The 17,213-nt window shown below is 45.0% G+C and overlaps 1 protein-coding gene across 9 annotated transcripts in view; it reads right to left on the bottom strand.

Annotated features, from left to right (window-relative positions):
- Positions 1-17,213, bottom strand: part of LOC134340328 (cysteine/serine-rich nuclear protein 2-like) — a 116,422-nt gene that overhangs the window by 23,640 nt on the left and 75,569 nt on the right. For 7 of the 9 annotated variants that reach the window (XM_063037423.1, XM_063037422.1, XM_063037424.1 and 4 more), the window contains 2 exons: positions 10,526-10,693; positions 93-352 (listed from right to left, as the gene is read on the bottom strand). In XM_063037423.1, the coding sequence (XP_062893493.1) occupies positions 93-352; positions 10,526-10,679 (414 nt within the window). In that variant the 5' untranslated portion in view covers positions 10,680-10,693. Of the gene's footprint in view, positions 1-92; positions 353-8,999; positions 9,108-10,525; positions 10,694-17,213 lie in introns of those variants that run through there. The other 2 variants (XM_063037427.1, XM_063037426.1) reach the window with 2 other exon arrangements.

The following is a 17,213-nucleotide window of genomic DNA, read 5'->3' as shown; positions in this document are numbered from 1 at the left end:
AATAGGTTAGAGCAGAATTTAGAAAGACAGAACTTCCCCACAATCCTGACATCGAAGCATTTGGACAAATCATAAACAGGGTAGACCTTTACCTTCATTTTGCGTACATTAAGCTTCTCCTCTTTCAAGTGGTCACGGAGCATTTGTCGGTGAAGATGTTCCTGCTCCTCAGCAAATTCACACAGTGTGTACCTGCGGATACAGCTGTGGTGTCTGGCCATACCCAGGGAACTGCCACCCTGGCTGGGCACACTGGTGAAGCCCTGGCGGCGGGTGAAGTAGTAAACCGTGACTTGGTCGAAACGAACACTCTTGGCCCTCATCAGCTTCTGCTTCTTCAGGATTGAGGGTGCTGAAACAGAAGGCAGAGAGGTTGTCAGTCATTGTGCTGGGGACATTGCAGTGAGGGAGTAGATGCAGACATAGTTACAGGAGTAACACTCAAATGGTGTGCTTTCAGATTCACTGAGTGGGCACTCTATGCAGATTACCTGTCCATTTCTGAAGATCCTTAGTTTCCTCCATAAGTGACTACTATACAGGAAAAGTACTCCACTGGCCACAAAACACCCATAGTCTCAAACCACATCTATTTTCAAATAGGAAGCCTGGGCTAATGGAAATTAAGAGTACTAATGCCAACATTTATTGGCCACTATGGGACAGTAGCAGATCTGGTGAAGCTACTGCCTCAGTGCTGGAGATGCAGGCTTGATCCTGACCTCGGATGCTGTGCACCTGGAGCTTGCATGTTTTCTGTGACAGGGTGAGTGCTCCAGTTTCCTTCCACATCCCAAAGATGTGTGGGTTGGTAGATTAATTGACTGTTGACTATCCTTAGTGTGTGGGTGAGTGGAAGAATCAAGTGGGGGTGATTAATGAGAATGTGGGCGAATAAAAGATTGATGCAGCATTAGTGTAAATACATGGTGATGGTCAGCAAAAACCATGGGCCAAATGGCCTGTGTCTGTGCTGCATCTATGTGACAATTACAAAATCTTGTCATATCGAAGACCATTCAAACTTTTGTGCATTTTCATGCATTTCTAAGGAACTATCCAATTGAACACATCCTCTGCTATTTCCTTATAGCCCTGCAATTTTCCCCAATGATACTAAATGGGATGCACCCCTCCACCCCACTACAGCCAGAGTCGGAACGAGGTGAATTTTCAAAGTTTTGCCACTATATCACTTCTAAAAGTTAGAGGTGGATTTGACTGCAAGGACAACCCAGCTGAGTATTCAGAATCCTTGGTGGAGGGACAGAAAGACCTAGGTAGAGTGGATTAAAGTCTGTCACAAGCCTTGTAGCCCATCAGGCCGGTGCTTATGCCTGTTTCCGTGGCATGAAGCAACTGAGAGTACAAGACTCCCCCCCCCCCCCCGCCGCCCCCGGATAGGACGCCAGTCTATCGCGAGGTTAACCCCCAGCATTTTTGCCGGTACCCATTTTCAGCTGGGTAGACTGGAGCATTGTGTGGTTAAGTGCCTTGCTCAAGGACACACCTGCTGCCTCAGCCGAGGCTTGAACCCACAACCTTCAGATTGCTAGTCCAATGCCCTAACCACTTGGTCATGCGCCGCACAGGTAGAGTGGATGTAGGGAGGATATTTTCAATAGTGGGGGAATCTAGGACCAGAGGGCACAGCTTCAGAATGGAAGGATATCCCTTTAGAACAGAGATGAGGAGGAAATTCTTTAGCCAGAGGGTGGTGACAGTATGGAATTCACTGCCAAATGGGTATATTTAAATGGGAGGTTGATAGGTTCTTGATCAATAAGGGTGTTAAAGGCTACAGTATGGAATTCACTGCCAAACTGGGTATATTTAAAGGGGAGGTTGATAGCTTCTTGATCAATAAGGGTGTTAAAGGCTACAGGGAGAAGGCGTGAGAACAGGATTGAGAGGGAAAATAAATCAGTCATGATGAAATGGCAGAGCAGACTCAATGGGCCAAATGATCTAATTCTGCTCCTATGTCTTAGGATCTTATGGTCTTAAAGGAGAAAGGTTTTTTAGTCCAATCATGAGCCCAAAGGTCAGAGCATTAACAACCAGTTCTTCAGGGTCCATCAATCACATGAAGCACTGGTGGAGGGATTACATCAAAATAAGAAGCTTGTTCCTTTGTAAAAAACAGACAGCATCCGGGCAAAGGGAAATCAGCTGTGAAATGTGGTTGAAATGGAACAGAGCCTTTCACAGAGACAGGGAAACAGGTTTCTAGGAGCAACATTTCAGATTTTCAGGAAACAAACACCACCTCAGCAGTTTTGTAAAGCCTGTTTATTTGATCTCCACAGATAATTGTTTCTTCTGGAGCCCACTATGAACACTTCTCTTTTACAGCCCAGCTGTTTAAAAGCCTGTACACTCTTTCCAAGACAACATTTGCCCCTGCCCCTCAATTTAACTGTTTCTGTTGCCCCTTCCTGACCCACTCATCTATGCAGCAAGTTCACTGCTAATTCTTTCCCACCAGCTTGTGATTGAGTCAATTAACATCCAGAGCCTGATCAGAAAAGCCTCTGATCTCAACCATATCACTGGCCATGGATGAATACTGCCCAATTTTAAATTTGAAAGATACCACACACACACACACACTTAGCAGCACTGGCAGGAACATAATAAGCTACACCCGCAATACTAGCAAGATACAGCTTGACCCACCAGCACTCAACAGAAAATCGCTCCAAATTCAAACCAAGGGTAATTCACTCTTTAGAACAACTCAGAGCCACAGACCCACTTTCCAACATCCCAATTCCAAAAGTATCTCCTTCTCTGTGCTTGAGGAAAACTCAAGCTGGTGAACAGAAAGCCACTATTTAAAGAATGTGATGGCCAAAGTTAGTTTATGCCTCAAAATTAAACTAGTTCCCATTGGTTTGCTCCCCACCCAAAAATTTTCTTTCCTAGATAAACATCAGTCATTAATTTATTGCAAGGCTGTTTGAGAGTTCAGGGCATGGGGGGAGCTGACAAGAGAAATGCTTTAACACTGAAGACTTGAAGCTTGTAAACAACTGTCTGGCTGTCACATGAACAGTCAAGGCAGCAACTGTTGAGAGAAAATTTAATAACAATTTGAAATCGATGAGGTGATGGGTAGAAAGCTTAAGATAACTAGGGCTAGCAGTCATGGGCTGAAAAACCTCCTTTGTCATGATAAATGAAGACTGCATATGTTTGGTCAGCTGTTGCCATTGATAAAACGCTCCAAGAAAAGCAATATTCACAGGATTGATTAAAAACTAGGCCATAGCATGAACTAGCTGTTTGGCTATTATAAAATTAAGAGCAGGATGTTCCAAAACTTGGAAAATAGCTAACATTACCGTCACCATTTTTTTTTGACAGCTTTGTATTCCTTATTTCATCTTATGAAGGTTTAAAAGAGAAAAGACAAGTAAGAATAAACAGTGGCATTTTGAAGCCCTGTTATTTGGGTTCCATTAATTTTTTAACAGAGAGAATAGTTATTCCCAGGGAACTGGCAATTAGCTCCTTACATATCAGTGTTCGCAGGGGAAGAGCAAAGACTCGCAAGCTTTAAACATGCATTGGCAAAAGGGCCAGCAGCCCCTGCTATCTTTAAACATCCTCCTGCAGTGGATGGGGCTGGTGTCACACATCCCATTCAGATGCATCAACAGAAGCCTACCAGTTGCTAAGTCGTGCTTTCTTTCTTTCTGCATGGAACAAAAACACTTCCACCACTGAGCAACACGCTTCCGTTTTTACTTACTTGACAATTTTCTTTTTTTTTTGTTTTAATACATAAAGGCACAAAACCCCAGAGAGGAGGTCAAATAGACTCAACGTTGCACAGGAAAAATGACTTTACTGAACAACAGGTTTTTGGGAACCTTATTCAACAAATTAGGTAGAAATTCACACACTACTTGGGTTTTGACTTTATTTTCTATTCCCACAAATGCACTTGTGTGTGGGAATATATAAGCATCCATTAGTCTCGTGAGACCATGGATTTGCACCTTGGAAGGTTTCCAGGGCGCAGGCCTGGGCAAGGTTGTATGGAAGACCAGCAGTTGCCCATGCTGCAAGTCTCCCCTCTCCACGCCACCGATGTCCGAGGGAAGGGCATTAGGACCCATACAGCTTGTCGTTACAGAGCAATGTGTGGGTAAGTGCCTTGCTCAAGGACACAAATGAGCTGCCTCAGCTGAGGCTTGAACTAGCAACCTTCAGATCACCAGACCGACGCCTTAACCATGCGCCAACTCTTTTACCCTGAGCAGTGGTGGGAATGGCAGAGGAAGTGGTGGGGAAAAAAAATATATATATACACACACACACATTTTGTAACCTTTCCACTTGAAAATGCAAAGTGTGGCCTCAAAAATTAACGCACATTTCCATCGCCCTTCTGAATGTCCTGCATCCAGCTTTGGTGCCTTACAGTTACTCGGCCAAGAAGCTATCTTGGCTTTGAGTGCAAGCAAGGGGATGTAACCTAATACCATCCTCACCAGATACCCATTGCAGCAGGATAACAAACAGCAGTAGGTTGCCCTGTTGTTGTGGTCGGGTATCCAGCGACCATTTGAGACTGGATTCGGAGCAAGAAAGCTGCGAGTGAATGGCTGATTTTTCGGAGTGAAGGGAGATTTTACTGCTCGGGGTAAAAGAGAGGTGAGACTGCGCAGGCACGTGATGTCAGCCAGTACAGCGCAAAAGGTTTAAAAAGAAGACTACCATATCCAGCAGGCAGCAGAGTGATAGGGCTTTGGCGGTAATGGGAAGCGGCAAGGTAGGTTTACCTGTGTTAATTGCGGAAAGGAAGTAGTATGAGTGTGAGGCCAGTTTTCTGTGCTCGGTGTCAGATGTGGGAGGTCCTCGAGTCTCCCAGCCTCCCGGACGGCCATATCTGCACCAGGCGTGTCGAGCTGCAGCAACTAAGGGACTGAGTTAGGGAACTGGAGATGCAGCTCAATGACCTTCACTTGGTCAGGGAGAGCGAGGAGGTGACAGAAAGGAGTTATAGGCAGGTGGTCACATCGGGGCCCCAGGAGACAGACAAGTGCATCACAGTCAGGAGGGGGAAGGGGAAGAGTCAGATACTAGAGAGTACTCCTGTGGCTGTACCCCTTGAGTACAGTTTGAGTACTGTTGGGGGTGGGGGGGGGGGAGGAAACAGTCTACCTGTGGGAAGCAACAGTGGCTGTGCCTCTGGCACAGAGTCTGGCCCTGTGGCTCAGAAGGGTAGGGAAGGGAAGAGGATGGCAGCAGTGATAGGGGACTCTATAGTTAGGGGGTTAGACAGGCGATTTTGTGGACGCAGGAAAGAAACTCAGATGGTAGTTTGCCTCTCAAGTGCCAGGGTCTGGGATGTTTCAGATTGCGTCCAAGATATCCTGCAGCGGAAGGGAGAACAGCCGGACGTTGTGGTACATATTGGTACCAATGACATAGGTAGGAAAAGGGAAGAGGTCCTGAAAACAGACTACAGGGAGTTAGGAGGGAAGTTGAGAAGCAGAACTGTGAAGGTAGTAATCTTGGGATTATTGCCTGTGCCACGTGACAGTGAGTATATGAATAGAGGTGGAGGATAAATGTATGACTGAGGGATTGGAGCAGGGGGCAGGGATTCAGATTTCTGGATCACTGGGATCTCTTTTGGGGCAGGTGTGACCTGTACAAAAAGGATGGGTTGCACTTGAATCCCAGGGGGACCAATATCCTGGTGGGGAGGTTTGCTAAGGCTATTGGTGAGAGTTTAAACTAGAATTGTTAGGGGGTGGGAACCGAACTGAAGAGACTGGGGAAGAGGAGTTTGGCTCACAAATGGAGAAAGCTTGTAGACAGTGCGAGAGGGAGGATAGGCAGGTGATAGAGAAGGGTCGTGCTCAGACCAAAGGTTTGAGATGTGTCTATTTTAACGCAAGGAGTATTGTGAACAAAGCAAATAAGCTTAGAGCGTAGATTAGTACTTGGAGCTATGATGTGGTGGCCATTACAGAGACTTGGATGGCTCAGGGACAGGAATGGTTACTTCAAGTGCCAGGTTTTAGATGTTTCAGAAAGGACGGAGGGAGGCAAAAGAGGTGGGGGCGTGGCATTGTTGATCAGAGATGGTGTCACAGCTGCAGAAAAGGTGGATGCCATGGAGGGATTGTCTACGGAGTCTCTGTGGGTGGAGGTTAGGAACAAGAAGGGGTCAATAACTCTACCGGGTGCTTTTTATAGGCCGCCCAATAGTAACAGGGATATCAAGGAGCAGATAGGGTAACAGATCCTGGAAAGGTGTAATAATAAGAGTTATCATGGTGAGAGATTTTAATTTCCCAAATATTGATTGGCATCTCCCTAGAGCAAGGGGTTTAGATGGGGTGGAGTTTGTTAGGTGTGTTCAGGAAGGTTTCTTGACACAATATGTAGGTAAGCCTTCAAGAGGAGAGGCTGTACTTGATCAGGTATTGGGAAATGAACCTGGTCAGGTGTCAGCTCTCTCAGTGAGAGCGCATTTTGGAGATAGTGATCACAATTCTATCTCCTTTACATAGCATTGGAGAGGGATAGGAACAGACAAGTTAGAAAAGTGTTTAATTGGAGTAAGGGGAATTATGAGGCTATCAGGCAGGAAATTGGAGGTTTAAATTGGGAACAGATGTTCTCAGGGAAAGGTACGGAAGAAATGTAGCAAATGTTCAGGGGGTATTTGTGTGGAGTTCTGCATAGGTACGTTCCAATGAGACAGGGAAGTTATGGTAGGGTACAAGAACCGTGGTGTACAATGGCATAAATCTAGTCAAGAAAAGAAAAGCTTACTAAAGATTCAGAGAGCTAGGTAATGTTAGAGATCTAGAAGATTATAAAGCTAACAGGAAGGAGCTTAAGAAGGGAATTAGGAGAGCCAGAAGGGGCCATGAGAAGGCCTTGGCGGACAGGATTAAGGAAAACCTCAAGGCATTCTGCAAGTATGTGAAGAGCAAGAGGATAAGACGTGAAAGAAGAGGACCTATCAGGTGTGACAGTGGGAAAGTATGTATGAAACCGGAGGAAATAGCAGAGGTACTTAATGAATACTTTACCTCAGTATTCACTATGGAAAAGGATCTTGGTGATTGTAGTGATGACTTGCAGCAGACTGAAAAGCTTGAGCATATAGATATTAAGAAAGAGGATGTGCTGGAGCTTTTGGAAAGCATCAAGTTGGATAAGTCGCCAGGACCCAATGAGATGTACCCCAGGCTACTGTGGGAGGCGAGGGAGGAGATTGCTGAGCCCCTGGCAATGATCTTTGCATCATCAATTCGGACGGGAGAGGTTCCAGAAGATTGGAGGGTTGTGGATGTTGTTCCCTTATTCAAGAAAGGGAGTAGAGATAGCCCAGGAAATCTTACTTCAGTGGTTGGTAAGTTGTTGAAGATCCTGAGAGGCAGGATTTATGAATATTTGGAGAGGTATAATATGATTAAGAGTAGCCAGCATGGCTTTGTGAAAGGCAGGTCGTGCCTTACGGGCCTGATTGAATTTTTTGAATACGTGACTAAACACATTGATGAAGGAAGAGTAGTAGACGTAGTGTATATGGATTTCAGCAAGGCATTTGATAAGGTACCCCATGCAAGGCTCATTGAGAAAGTAAGGAGGCATGGGATCCAAGAGGACATTGCTTTGTGGATCCAGAACTGGCTTGCCCACAGAAGGCAAAGAGTGGTTGTAGACGAGTCATATTCTGCACGGAGGTTGGTCACCAGTGAAGTGCCTCAGGGATCTTTTCTGGGACCCTTACTCTTTATGATTTTTATAAATGATCTGGATGAGGAAGTGGAGGGATGGGTTAGTAAGTTTGCTGATGACAAAGGTTGGGTGTGTTGTGGATAGTGTACAGGGCTGTCAGAAGTTACAGTGGGACATTGATAGGATGCAAAACTGGACTGAGAAGTGGCAGATGGAGTTCAACCCATATAAGTGTGAAGTGGTTCATTTTGGTAGGTCAAATATGATGGCAGAATATAGTATTAATGGTAAGAATCTTGGCAGTGTGGAGGATCAGGGGGATCTTGGGGTCCGAGTCCATAGGACACTGAAAGCAGCTGCGCAGGTTGATTCTGTGGTTAAGAAGGCGTACAGTGTATTGGCCTTCATCAATCGTGGAATTGAATTTAGGAGCCGAGAGGTAATGTTGCAGCTATACAGGACCCTGCTCAGACCCCACCTGGAGTACTGTGCTCAGTTCTGGTCACCTCACTACAGGAAGGATGTGTAAGCCATAGAAAGAGTGCAAAGGACATTTACAAGGATGTTGCCTGGATTGGGGAGCATGCCTTATGAGAATAGGTTGAGTGAACTTGGCCTTTTCTCCTTGGAGCGACGGAGGATGAGAGGTGACCTGATAGAGGTGTATAAGATGATGAGAGGCATTGATCGTGTGGACAGTCAAAGGCTTTTTTCCAGGGCTGAAATGGTTGCCCAAGAGGACACAGGTTTAAGGTGCTGGGGAGTAGGTACAGAGGAGATGTCAGGGGTAAGTTTTTTTTTTACTCAGAGAGTGGTGAGTGTGTGGAATGGGCTGCTGGCAACAGCGGTGGAGGCGGATACGACAGGGTCTTTTCACAAACTTTTGGGTAGGTACATGGAGCTTAGTAAAATAGAGGGCTATAGGTAAGCCTAGTAATTTCTAAGGTAGGGACATGTTTGGCACAACTCTGTGGGCTGAAGGGCCTGAATTGTGCTGTAGGTTTTCTATGTTTCTGTGAGACACTGTAGGAATGGCACCATTAAAAACATACAAAATGGGAGCAGTGCTCTGCTCCATTTGACCTGATCACAGCTGATCATCCACTTCAGCACCCATTCCCATCTTCTCCCCATATCCCTGAACAGCTTTAAATATTAAAGAATAGAGCCATCTGCTTTCTTAAAATACATTTACTGACTTAAACTCCACTGCTTTCTGTGGTAGAGAATTCCACAGGTTCACCAGATTCCAGCATTTTTCCCAGTACTGATATGAAACTTACTGGTCCACAATTTCCTGTTTTATCTCTTCCCACTTTTCGATAGAGTGGCATTAGATTTGCTGTCCTCCAATCTGCAAGAACAACTTCAGGGTCCAATAAATTTTGAAAAGATGGCCACCAATGCTTCGCTCTTTCCAGGGCCTTTTCTTTTAGTATTCTAGGATGCAGATCATTAGGCTTTGGGTATTAGTCAGCCTCAAGTCCCACTCATTTCTCTTGTATTATTCCTTACTTGTTATGATTTTCTCCAGTTCTTCTCTCTCCACCCTCCACCCCCCCCCCCCGCCGGACCTTTGGCTCACTAAGGTATTTGGTTTGTGTTCTCCTTTGCAAAGACAGAACCAAAAGTACATGTTCAATTATTCTTTCATTTCTTTGTTCCCAGTTATAATTTCTGATAGTAAGGGGATCTACAGTTGTTTTCACTAATCACTTCTCATATTAGGGAAAGACTAATTAAAGATGTCATTCCATGGCCAGATTACTGTGAACAGAACTTCAAAGTGTTCTATCTAACAGCCCAGGCACTTGCTCTTGGAATTAGGCAGCCTTGGAGCCCAACCCAATGATGCAAGAGCTGACCAGTAGCCCTAGCTCTCAACCACGTGCACATGACAATACATATTCATAATGTGGGATAGTGGTATCAACAAGTATTTCAAGAGTACTTAGGTTTGGGGTAATGTATCTGCAGGAACAGAGGACAGGCTAACCAACAGAAAAGAGTCAGGATAAATGGGTCATTTTCAGATTTACAATCAGTTGAGTACCACAGGGATTAATGCTGAGGTCTTAACAATTTGTAGTCTATATTAATAACTTTGTTGAAGGGACTGAGCATACAGTAGCCAAATTTGCTTATATAAAGATAAGTCAGTTAACAAAAAGACAGAGCATGTAAATAGATAAAGACAGGTTCAGTGAGCAGGCATAAAGTTAGTTGATGGAATATAATGTGGGAGAATGTGAGCTATCCACTATGGAAGGAAGAATGAAAAACATTTAAATAGAAAAAAATGACAATATTGCAGTACAAACTGATCTAGGATTTCTTGTAGATACAGCAATGCATTGACAAAGATAATGAAAATATTTGTTATTGCATGGAATATGGGCTATTAAAGTGAGGTGCAGGGAGTGAGGGTGGTTGATGCAAATTTACAGGATGCTGGCAAGGTTGTACCTGGAGCACACACACAGTTTTCTCTCCCTATTTAATGAAGGATGTGCTGCTTTAGAGGCAGTGCAGAAGGCTCACTGGGTTGATGCTGGGGATAAAGGACTTCACAAATTAGAAAGGTTATGCAGATTAGGCCTATACTCACTCTTCTATAGAGGAATGAGTGATAATTTTATTGAAACATGCATTATTCTGTGGAAGGACTGAGTGTGGATGGTGATAAGATGCTTCCCTTAGTGAGGGTATTTCAAACTAGGGAGGTGCCCCTTCCTTCAGACATACACTAATGCTGCAATGCTAAAGGGAAGGGCTGCCCATGCCCCATTCAAGTGCTTTAGACACCTACGGCACAATTCTCGAGAGCTGGGAGAGTTGAGGCTGTCACAGCTGTCTGCACTGTCGCTGTTACAGATATCATCATCCGATTCCTTGGCTGAAGAACAGAAGGATGTAGCATCCAGCTCTTCAAATCGGCGCTTCAGGCTCCTGCTCATTGCCATCTCTATTTCTCACCCTGTTAAAGAAAAGGACAGTGTCATAGCACAGAGCTAATACCACAACAAGGGCATCTATCAACTTTCCTCACTTTATAAGCAAATAAAAGCCATCACCATGTGCATTACCATCTTCATATCACCAGAATTACACAAAATAAAGCGATGTTTCCGTGTTGCAAAAGTACAGCTGAAGTTGTAATTTGAGCAGGCAAATCATGCGCAAAAGTCTCCACAAACAGCAATGTGAAAGTGAACAGAATATCTGTTCACCAATCACCAACAGTCTATCCTAGTCCAACCACAGCCAAAGCAGCTCACCAGCACTCCTTCCTCAGGAGGCAAAAGAAATTTGGCTTAGTCCCCTTTGATTGACCCTCACTAATTTTTATCAATGTAATATAGAAAGCATCTTGCCTCAGTGCACAAATGGCTTGGCACAGCAACTGCTCTGCCCGTGACCACAAGAAATTGCAGAGGGTTGTGGACACAGCTCGGCACATCACAGGAACCAGCCTCCCACTTGTAGACTGTCTGTACTTCTCACTGCCTCAATAAAGTAGCCAACATAATCAAAGACCACTCCCACTCCAGACATTCCCTCTTCTCTTCCACTAAGCCAAAGATACAAAAACCTGAGAGCATGACTGTGACACTGCTGAACCTCTCATCATGGCGCTAAGCAGTACTGCATCCATATTGTACTGTCTCAGCACTTCTATATTTGTGTGCTGTAACACTTTTTATTTGCAGTTATTTTGTAAATAGCACTATTCTTTGCAGTTCTGGTCAGATGCTAAATGCATTTCATTGGCTTTGTATCTGTACTCGGCACAATGACAATAGAGTTGAATCTAATCTAATCTAATGTACCACTAGGCTCAAAGATAGCTTCTACCCTGTGTAATTTTTAAGTGGTTCTCTAGTACGATAAGATGGAATCTTAACCCCACAATCTACCCTGTTGTGGTCATTGCACCTTACTGTCCGCCTGCTCTGTACTTTGTCACTGTAGCAGTTTATCCTGCATTCTCATTGATTCCTCTTGCACTACCTCAATGCACTGTCATAATTAAATGTATGGGGAGTATGCTAATTTTCCAATTTTTTTTTTAAATGGGTTAATGATGGAGGACTAAGTTTTGGGCTGTAGAAACTAGGGAGAATCTCCCCCCACCCCCAGTTCTTCCTCAAAATGGTGCCAGGGTTCTTTCACATCCACATGGGGCCAATGGGATTTAAAGTCTTGACTGAATTCTTGATGCTCCGCCTCCCAAAGGGTAGCACTCCCTCAGCAAACAACTTGCCACTTATATAAAAAGTCAAAAGATTCACACCATTTCATCGAACCTTCATTACCTTACATCCTAGACCATTAGCAATGCAAGATCAATCAATCATGGCTTGGCTTCACTTCGCGAACGAAGATTTAGGAAGGGGGCTGCCCACATCTTCTGCAGGCTCGCGGGTGGCTGACGAGGCCAATACGGGACAGGCAGGCCTGGCCACAGTGGCTGAATGGTCGGGGAGAATGGTCATAGACGTGGGCGTGTCCTTCTGCTTGTGCAATGGTATTTTAGGTGGAGCAAGTGTGTGCAGTACTGGCCCCACCCTTTACACCTGGGTTCATCTGCCATAGCCTTGCAAGCTGGGACGGTGACAGCGAGGTCCTCGGGTCATAGGAGTTACGCAGGAGTGTCCTTCTCCTAGGTGGATGGCCTGACAAGGCTAACAAGCCCCACCTGCCTGGGTTTGGATTCAGAGTTGTCCTTCTCTTCGGCTGGCTGCCAACCAAGGCTAACAAGCCCAGCCTTCCCATCCAGTTATACCGCCAGACACTCAGTCGCACCATAACGTAGCAAGCTTGCTGGAAACCGGCGGGGGGGGGGGGCACCGTCGAGAAGGTGTTGCTACAGATGCAGTAATATAGGAGAGGCCATTTGCAGTGGCCTCCTGCCTAGCAGGCCAGACCGTGACCACGCGGCGATCACTACACCGGGAAAGGAGAGGCAATGTATTGCGCATACACTTTCCCTGGGTGAGCGGGACGTCAGGCCCAGACCTCACCTGCAAGATATAGATATGCAATTATACAAGATCTAGATAGGGTAGATCGCCAGTGCTGGCTTCTCATGCTAGGGGGTCTAAAACTAGAGGGCATTGGTTTAATGTGAGGGAGGAAGTTTAAAGGAGATCTGAGGGGCACTTTGTTAGTACCTAGAAAAGCTGCTAGATGAGGGGGTGGAGGAATGGACAGTAACGTTATTTAAGAGGAATCTTGACAGATACTTGAATGAGCAGGGCATACAGGAATGTGGAATTAGAGCAGGCAAGTGGGATTAGAATAAGTAGACATGATGGTCAAAATGGACAGAGTGGGTTGAAAGGCCTGTTTCTAAGCTACAGAACTCTATGACTCTTTAACATACTCTGGAACACTTTGATACCAATGAACTTGTGGATCCACCACCCCCACTCAATGCTTTCCCACACAAGGCTTCTCAGTATGAAATTTGAGAAATTAGAAATCATTTGCTAAGCTTTACTCTTGCCAAAACAAATTGGGTAGTATTCTACATAGAAAATTCACCAGTAGTCGAGTGCTTTAGTAGCACACTTTCCACCCTTGGAGACAAATGAGTCGTGGCTGGATATCCTGTTCACCAAAGGAAAGTGAAGTGTCTTCCATAGCGTTTCCTTTCCAGGATATAGTGATCGCTGTGGGACCACTGTTTGGCTTACCATGCAGGAGGTCACTCGCATATGGCCACTCCTACACTACTGTGCCCATAGCAACGCCTTCACGTGGTGTCCCTGTTCTTACTGAGTTTGCTACGTCATGGCACGACCGAGTGTCCAGCGGTATGATTGGGCAGGCAAGCCAGGCTCATCAGCCTTGGCTGGCAGCCAGCCTAGGAGAACGACAACTCTGATTCCAAACCTGGATAGATAAGACTCATTAGCCTTGCCAGGCAGCCTGTGTAGGAGCAGGAAAACTCCAACACTCTTATTGGAAAACTCCAATAGCCTTGCAGTCACCACAGCTCGCTGTGCCATTGTGGAACGTCCCCCAGCCTAAAGAGTAGAATCAGTCCAAGCACACCGATCCTCACTATAAACTTATACAGCACAGGCGGCAAGAAAAGTCCTACAGCGATGGAGATATTCTCTCCTAATCTTCATAAGCGAAGAATCAGTTATCATCATCCCACCCCTATCAAGACTCCTTGGAACATCAACTGTAAATGAGCCCTTAGTACTTCAATTTGGGGCAAGTTGTTCGAACAAATGTTCATTTTCTCTCCGCTCCAGACTTCCAACCATAGCTAAGTAACCCTCACTGGTTCTAGGGATCTGCTAGAATGTGTACTTGCCCTCCACCCCTCCCTGTCAGGTGGAAGGTTGTGGGATCAGAACAACCACCAACTAATTCAGAGAGACATTTCAGTTCTGCACACTTAGAAAGGCATAAAATATCCCAAGGGATTGTTTCTACAAAAACATCCTCTATGTGTCTCAGAGGCTAGTAACTATCCCTTGCTTGGCACCAAACGCCAAACGAGCTGGTTATTGACTCCTGTTGGGCATTGGTGTGCACTCCCTACATTCATGTGTGCCCAGAAGTTATTCAATCAGCAAAACACACAACATTGATGAACCAGTCTCATGCAATTCTGTACAACATAATTGCTTAATTGTGCAATTATGTTGTACAGAAGATACTGTGACAGGAAGTATATATAAGCTGGCTGAAAGGTGGCAACACTGTGGCCCAACATTTGGCCAATATTAACACTGAGTTCTTCCAGCAAGAATCCCTGGATAGTAAGGAGTAGCACTCTAAATGATCCACCCATGATAAACACAAGAGATTCTGCAGATGCTGGAAATCCGGAGCAACTTAACACGCAAAATGCTGGAGGAACTCAGTGGGTCAGCCAGCACCTATGGAAAGAAAAAGAGAGTTGATACTTTGGGCTGAGAGGATCTGATGAGGGCAGTGATCCTCCAGAATTTTGATGAAGACTCTCAAGTATCAACTCTGACCACCACCCCCCCCCCACCCCCATCCCAGCTCCAAGATCCTTGGGAGCTATTTTCCAGTTCTGGCTTGTCACTAACAATGGTGAACAGGGATCATCACTTAGAAGTTGCACTGCAACCCAACTGAGGCATGATTAAGTTTGTCCACAACCAATTGCAGAATACGCCAAGGTGGATGGACCCCAGTTTTGATCAAATTCTGGAGGCATTTGAAGACAAGAAACAGAAAGGAGCTTTTATAAACCCCAGCTCCAGGTGTTTGGGGCAAATTTGTTATGCTGAACAAGAATATTCAATCACTTTAATACATTACTTATTTCAACTCTAGGCAGCCAAGTTTTCCTTTATTGACAAGTAAAATGAGAGTAAGAAGACAATCACACACAGTGGGGCTTCCAGTGAATGGGGATAACTCAAAACTACTGGAAAGAATGATACAGCTCCTTTTCCTGGGGCAAAGCTCAGGTCTGCCTACACCAAGGAAGTTTTCCAGTCCTGATGAATGGTCTCAGCCCAAAACATCGACTGCATTCTTTTCCATAGATGCTGCCTGGCCTGCTGAGTTCCTCCAGCATTGTGCGTGTCACCAGGACTGGAGCCAATTCCAAAAAAAAAAATAGAAAAGCAACCTACCTTCCCGTTCACTAATATTTCCCACTCAGAACATCCCTCCCCTTGATTCTAAACCTTAATGTGGCTGCATCTTTCCTTCCTCCCTTTCCAATATTAAACTGCAAGCAGACTGCTGCCCTGGGATTGGTCCCTGCCTCAAGCCATTACAGCTCAAATTGAACTTATTGTCTCTATTTGTGGGTGCAAGAGCTGCAAAAGCAGTCATGACTTTAGTTGAAGGACAAAAACTGGAGCACCAGGGGACAACACTGAAAACGTCCTCAAAAATCAAAGTAAACCACCTATTATCAAAGTACATATGTGTGACCATACACAATCCTGAGATTTATTCTCTTGCGAGCATTTACAGTAAATATAGGAATCCCAACAGAATCAAAGACAGACCATATCCAACAGGACAAAAAACACAATGTGAAAAAGACAACAAACTACAAACACAAAACAAGAGAGGAAAAAAAAAGCAATAAATAGTGAGAAGTTGTAGAGTCCTTGAAAGTGAGTCCACAGATTGTGGGAACAGTTCAGTGTTGGGGCAACTGAAGTTATCCCCTTTGGTTCAACAGCCTGATGGTTGAGGGGCAAGAACTGTTCCTGAACCTGGTTATGTGGGTCCTGAGGCTCTTGTACCTTCTTCCTGATGACAGTAGTAAGAGAGCATGACCTGGATTATGGGAGTCCTTGACAACGGATGCTGCTTTCTCATGACACTGCTCCATGCAAATGTGCTCAATGGTGGAAAGGGCTTCAATGGTGATGGACAAGGTTACATCCATGACTTTTTGTAGGATTTTCCACTCAATGGCATTGTGTTTCCATACCAGACCATGATGCAATGAGTCAATACACTCTCCACCACACATCTGTAGAAGTTTGTCAGTTTTAGATGTCATACCACACCTTTGCAAACTTCTAAGAAAGTAGAGGTGCTGCCATGCTTTATTTGTAATGGCACTTACATGCTGGACCCAGGACAGATCTACCGAAATAAGACTGAGGAATTTAGATTTGCTGACCCTGCCACCTCTGAAACCCTGATGAGGACTGGCTCATGGACCTCTGGTTTCCTCCTGCTGAAATCAGATCCTTGGTCTTGCTGACATTGAGTGAGAGGTTGCTGTGGCACTATTCATTCAGCTTGCAATATCCTAGCTAAAAATAAAATGTACTACATCCATTACAATGCAAGGAGCCATCAGCCAAAGACACAGGTTTAACAGAGCACACATTGCTCATTTCAACTATCCATTTGCTTCTCATTTATGAAGGGTTTAAGCTGGGAAAATTGGAGCTCTTGGGAATCTACAGTGCTGATATGGTTGGGGAAAATACATCCTTCCAGAATACAGTGATTTGCATGACCTTGCAAGTCTCCCAGGACAGCGATTCAAGAGCAAGGCTGCATTGCCCTAGCAAGCCCATAAGCAAGACACAGTCCAAGATCCCCCTCATTGCTCCAGTTGTGGAGGGAAAACAAAGTTCTTATAGTCCAAGGCAGAAACAGACTAGGGGGATCCAAAGGTGACTTGTAGAACCAGGAAATGTCTGGCCCAATTGGTCCCAAAATAAAAACAACGACCCAGAAACTGTGGCTACTGTTTCATTCTGGAAGTGAGGAGGCTGGGGGGTGGGTAAGAGTAGGAATTGATTATCAATAACTTAACATTGAAAAACAAAACAGCATTACACAACCAAATATCCAGACCTGTTCCTGGATTTCCTTTGTTCTTCACCAGTGCTCATTTGTCAGTTAAGTGCCAATCTGCCTTCTCTCCTTTCTCAAGACAACCCCTGCACATCTGCTCCAAGCAGATGCTATTCACTTTGTGATGCTGGGAATGAGTGCACCTAGCAACCACATCACAT

The sequence above is a fragment of the Mobula hypostoma genome, chromosome X1 (genome assembly GCF_963921235.1).
Source record: "Mobula hypostoma chromosome X1, sMobHyp1.1, whole genome shotgun sequence".
NCBI classification, from domain to species: domain Eukaryota; kingdom Metazoa; phylum Chordata; class Chondrichthyes; order Myliobatiformes; family Myliobatidae; genus Mobula; species Mobula hypostoma.
This window is presented reverse-complemented; position numbering and strand designations above follow the sequence as displayed.